This window comes from Phalaenopsis equestris, unplaced genomic scaffold (assembly GCF_001263595.1).
Source record: "Phalaenopsis equestris unplaced genomic scaffold, ASM126359v1 Scaffold235856, whole genome shotgun sequence".
Taxonomy (NCBI): domain Eukaryota; kingdom Viridiplantae; phylum Streptophyta; class Magnoliopsida; order Asparagales; family Orchidaceae; genus Phalaenopsis; species Phalaenopsis equestris.
In genome coordinates this window covers 3574-8622 of record NW_018253712.1, presented here as the reverse complement: position 1 = coordinate 8622, position 5049 = coordinate 3574, and the positions used below count along the sequence as shown (strand labels likewise).

The following is a 5049-nucleotide window of genomic DNA, read 5'->3' as shown; positions in this document are numbered from 1 at the left end:
TGTCAAATCCTTATGTGGAAAAGGAGGCAAAGTGGTTGCTATTTTCTCTGACCAGGAAATTTGCTCTTTGGCTGAGGCTCAAAAATTTACCCTGGCGGGAAAATTTCAGTTCAGCCATCCAAAAATGGATGAAATTAGAAAATATTTTGATGATTTGAAACTGGTAAGTGCTTGGAAGGTTGGATTGATGGATGGAAGGCATATAATGATTCAATTAGCAAAGGAAGAGGATTATGCAAGGCTCTTTGCTAAACAAGTTCTATTTTTGGATGGTATTTCTATGAAATTGCTTAAATGGACTATTGATTTTGATCCCTCAAAGGAACCCAAAATAGTTATCATCTGGTTCAAGCTTCCTAGGCTGAAGCTACATTTCTTCAACCACCAAGTTTTCTTCACCCACCAAGTACTGTTTACTACTGGCACTGCCCTTGGAAGACAAAAGAAGCTTGATGCTCTTACATTTAACCTCTCAAGACCTTCTGTGTCTAGAATCCTGGTGGAAAGGGATATCACTCAACCTGAAATAGATGACATATGGTTGAGCACTGCTAACAATGGTTATTGGCAGAAAATTGTTATGGAGCAAAGGCCTTATTATTGCCATAATTGCAAGAGGTTTGGGCACACTAACAACAGATGTTTCAGATTGCATCCCAAGAAAAAGAATTCAGTCTCTGGACACACTCCTATCCCTACACAACAATTTACTTCACTACATTTGAACCCTGAATCTCCCACCAAAACCTTGGCCCAAAACCTTGATAATGATCCCAAACCACCTTTAAATTCCCCTACACTTGATATTGTTGATTGCCCACCCATGGTGGAAATCCAATCTGAGGCCCCTCTTGAAGGAACCCCTGAAAAATTTGCCTTCCCCTCTTTTCCCTTCCCAGCCCAATGCTCTCAATCTTCAAGCTGATTCAAATTTCTTAACCCTTAGTCCCAAATCTATTTTAAATTTCCCTGTTGAAGGTTCTTCTAAACCTTCTACTAACCTGATCCCTTTGCTCCCCCTTACCCCTATTGATGTTCCCACATCTCCATGTGAAGCACCTGTTGGAGTAATTTCTAAATTGGGATCAGCTGATATGCCGAAAGTCTTAATATTGACTCTTTCTAACAGGGACCACACAGATCTTCCTATATTGCAGTCACCTACTATCAATGTCTTGGAAGATAATGTTGTCCAATAGTTGAACATAGACCTGGAGTAAGAATGGCAGATCCATCAATCCAAAAAGAAAATGAAGTTGTTGCAAGAGCTGAAGCAAAATGCTGCTACCTCTGGGGAACACATGTCCAAAAGTTTGGAATCTCTTCCTAGAACAAGGAGGAGAGGAAAAATGTTCAATGATTAACCTCCTTTGCTGGAATGTTGGGATTGGCACATCCTAGGTCCCTTAGCAGATTACTGCACTTAAATTGGATGCAAAAACTCTAGTGTATTGCTCTTCTTGAACCCACGGTCGCTAAGCACCAAGATAGAATCATTAAAAAATTCCCTGGCTTTCATATTTCTCCTAGATGCAATAATAAAATTTGGCTTCTCTGCAGAAAAGAAGTCACTTGGCATATTATCTTAGACCACCCTCAGTTTTTGCATTTATCACTATCTTTGGCAGGCCACTTTGCTCAAGCAACTTTTGTTTATGCCCCAACTTCTTCTGCTGGGAGGGTAGAACTTTGGAAGGAACTTCTTAATCTGAGCCTAAATATCTCCTCAAAGTGGCTGGCTTGTGGGGACTTCAACTGCATGACTTCTCCTGATGAAAAAATAGGAGGCAGACCTCTTGATATAAATAAAATGAGCTTTTTCTTAGATAATATGCATATGGCTAGACTTTATGATTTGGGTTTCTCTGGCCACATATTCACTTGGAGAAGAGGCAATGTTTGGGAAAGAATAGACAGAGCTCTTGCTAATGATCACTGGCTAAATGACTTTTTGTACACAACTGTCTCCCATTTATCCATGACTGGTTATGATCACAGACCCCTTCTAATCTCCATTAACAGCTCCATCAACTCCACCAAAGCAAATTTCATATATTTAAATGTCTGGTCATCTCATCCTGATTTTATGAACCAAGTTACTTCTGTTTGGGCCATCTATCATAATGACAACCCATGGGTGAAATTATGGATTCTGCATAAGAAACTTGCTGCTAAACTCACGTCTTGGAACTGGCAGACTTTTGACAATTTGAATACTAGGGTGGTGGAAGCTGAGGCCATTGTGAATGATTTGGAATACAAGCTTAGTCAAAATCCTAATTTCGAAACTGACCTTTATAATGCTAATGAAGGCTTACTTAATGCTATCCATTTGCAGGAGCAACTTCTTCACCAGAAAGCAACACAAAATCATTGGGGGACAGAAACTCAAGGTATTACCATGCAATTATAAATCATAAGAGGAAATGTAATGAGATTAATAAGATAAAAAATTCTCACAAAGACTGGCTACACTTCCCAAGCTATTATTGATAATGCTGTTGAACATTTCCAAAAGCTTTTCACAAAGAGTGAGGTGGTCAGGACTGAAGTTAAAGGTAATCTGTTTGACCATTGCAGACATTATACCTCTACCCTCAAACTTGCTGATATTCCTTCTGAAGAGGAGATTAAGACAACCTTGAATTCAATTGATAGCAATAAAGCTGCAGGTCTTGATGGTTTTTCAGCTGATTTCTACAAAACTGCCTGGAATGTCATCAAAAGTGACGATATTGATGTTGTGCAAGCCTTTTTCACTGGACAAGAACCCATTAAATACTTCACTTCCTCCATTATTGTCCTCATAACCAAAGAGACTGTTTGCAACAGATGGGATCAGTTCAGACCCATAAGTCTCACCAGTGTGATATCCAAAATCATTAGCAAGGTCCTTGTGGCCAGAATTCAACCCCACCTGAATAGGATCATCAACAACAATCAAACTGCCTTTATCAAAGGAAGAAGCATTGTGGACAATGTTCTTTTATCCCATGAATTATACCAAGACTTGGATAAAAGATGCAGGGGGAGGGAATATGATCTACAAATTAGATATTTGCAAAGCTTATCACACCATTCACTGAGATTTTTTTGAGGAGGTTCTACATGCTAGAGGTTTTAATATGGACTTCATAATCTTAATCAGGAGATGGCTGAACAACAAAGCTCACTCTATTATCATCAATGGAAAGACTCATGGTTTCCTTACAGCCACTAGGGGAATCAAACAAGGTGACCCTCTCTCACCCACTATTTGTATTCTAGTGTTTGACTACCTTTCTCTTATTCTCAACCAAATTCCAAATGTATCCCCTCATAACCTTTTCAAGCATAGCTCAAACATTGCCATCAGCCATCTATCATATGCAGATGATGTCATTCTTTTCTTAAAGGCGACTAAACATGCAGCTAGGCAAATCCAAAAATTCTCAATGAGTTTCTGTTGTGCTCTGGACTGCAGCTGAACAAACATAAATGCAGTATTTATTTCAGCAAAGGTGTTCAACAACCTTTTACACAAAGGGTTTCTGATCATACTGGCTTTCAAACTCCTCACTCTCACCTGAAATATTTGAGGGTTCATTTGCTGAAGGGTAGGACCAGACAAAACCAATTTGATAAGGTGGTTACCAAGATCCAATCTAAGCTCACAAACTAGACTAACTCATTTCTTTCAAATGGAGGAAGGATTACCCTCCTAAAACATGTCTTGTCAGCTTTCCCCTCCTACATCCTCCAAATGGCAACTACGAAAAAGAGCACTCAGCAGCTTCTTGAGAAAACTTTCAACAGATTTATTTAGTCTGATCAAAGAAATCAAAAACATTAGACCAATTGGAACACTATTTGCAAACCAATTCATAATGGGGGTCTTGGGTTCAGGAGCTTCAAGCATCTACATCAAATCAATTTCTGCAAGTTGTGGATTCATTTCAGAGCTCAAGAGTCCCTTTGGGCTATTTTTCTCAAAGGCAAGTATTGTAGAGGTTCACATCCCTCTCTTGCTACATCTAAACTGGGAGTCTCCAGAATCTAGTCCCAAATGATAAAAAGTAATGATAAAGCTGAGGATTATTTTATATGGGATCTTGGAGAGGGGAATTTAAACTTTTGGCTTGATAACTGGATGGGGGATGGGAAGCTCTGTGGTAAGATTTTTGTTCCCTTTCCAACTTCTACCAAAGTATTAGATTGCTGGAAGATTGCAGTATTAGATTGCTGGAATGAAGGTCAGTGGAATCTCACTGCATTAAACAACATACTGGATAACTCTACCATTTATAGGATTAACAACAACCCTGTGGACATATCTAAGAATGATAAACTCATTTCCATGCAAGGGGTTTCCCAATTTATTACTGCTTATATAAATTCACAACAATCACATGGGGTGAGCTTTCTCTGGGGGAAACCTATTTGGAATAAGTTCCTCTCCCCCTCAATGTCTTTCTGCTATTGGAGAATCTTCTCTAAATGCCTCCCAACTGATGATATTCTGAAATTGAAGGGTTTGAGAGGCCCTTCCTGCTGTAATTTTTGTGAAAGTCATGAGGAAACTACTTATCATTTTTTTTTTCAATGCCAGTTTGTCCAACAAGTCTATTCTATTGTTCTTAGAAATTTAAAAGTGCAAACCATCAATCTTACATGGCAAAAATTCATTTATTTCTAGAAAGAGTGGCTTCAATTAAAACTTTTGGTCATCCCTTGTGTGGTGGCTTGGTTCTCTTGGATGGCTAGAAATAAGGCCAAATTTGAGGAACATCTACCCCTTTCCTCTATGGTGGCAACTAACTGTTTAGCATTTTTAAAAAAAATTACTCACTGGAAGGCCTTTCCTGATCTTCATATGACTAACTTTTTAGCTAGTCAACTTATTTTGGAGCTCCCCCTAGTGTATTGGCTCAAACTTCATTCTGGTTGGCTGAAAGCTAACACTGATGGCAGTTTTTATAGATCCACTGCGGGCATTGGTGGAGTGTTCAAGAATTCTATAGCTCCCAAGGCATTAATCTGAATTTTTTCTTTATTCATAGAGAAGGAAAC

General features: G+C 38.9%; 2 protein-coding genes across 2 annotated transcripts; both read left to right on the top strand.

The window, feature by feature from the left end:
* The first annotated feature begins 124 nt into the window (after positions 1–124).
* LOC110039216 lies at positions 125–925 on the top strand. The gene has a single exon (XM_020744209.1). The coding sequence runs from the start codon at positions 125–127 to the stop codon at positions 923–925; it is 801 nt and encodes a 266-aa protein (XP_020599868.1).
* A 912-nt stretch (positions 926–1837) lies between these two features.
* Positions 1838–3097, top strand: LOC110039215. The gene is made up of 2 exons (XM_020744208.1): positions 1838–2393; positions 2484–3097. The coding sequence occupies exons 1-2, from the start codon at positions 1838–1840 to the stop codon at positions 3095–3097; spliced, it is 1170 nt and encodes a 389-aa protein (XP_020599867.1).
* Positions 3098–5049: the final 1952 nt, after the last annotated feature.

Coding starts and splice junctions, on each gene's coding strand:
- LOC110039216 (XM_020744209.1), top strand. CDS start 125: ATGGATGAAATTAGAAAATATTTTGATGATTTGAAACTGGTAAGTGCT.
- LOC110039215 (XM_020744208.1), top strand. CDS start 1,838: ATGGCTAGACTTTATGATTTGGGTTTCTCTGGCCACATATTCACTTGG. Junction 2,394..2,483: donor TTGGGGGACAGAAACTCAAG/GTATTACCATGC, acceptor ACACTTCCCAAG/CTATTATTGATAATGCTGTT.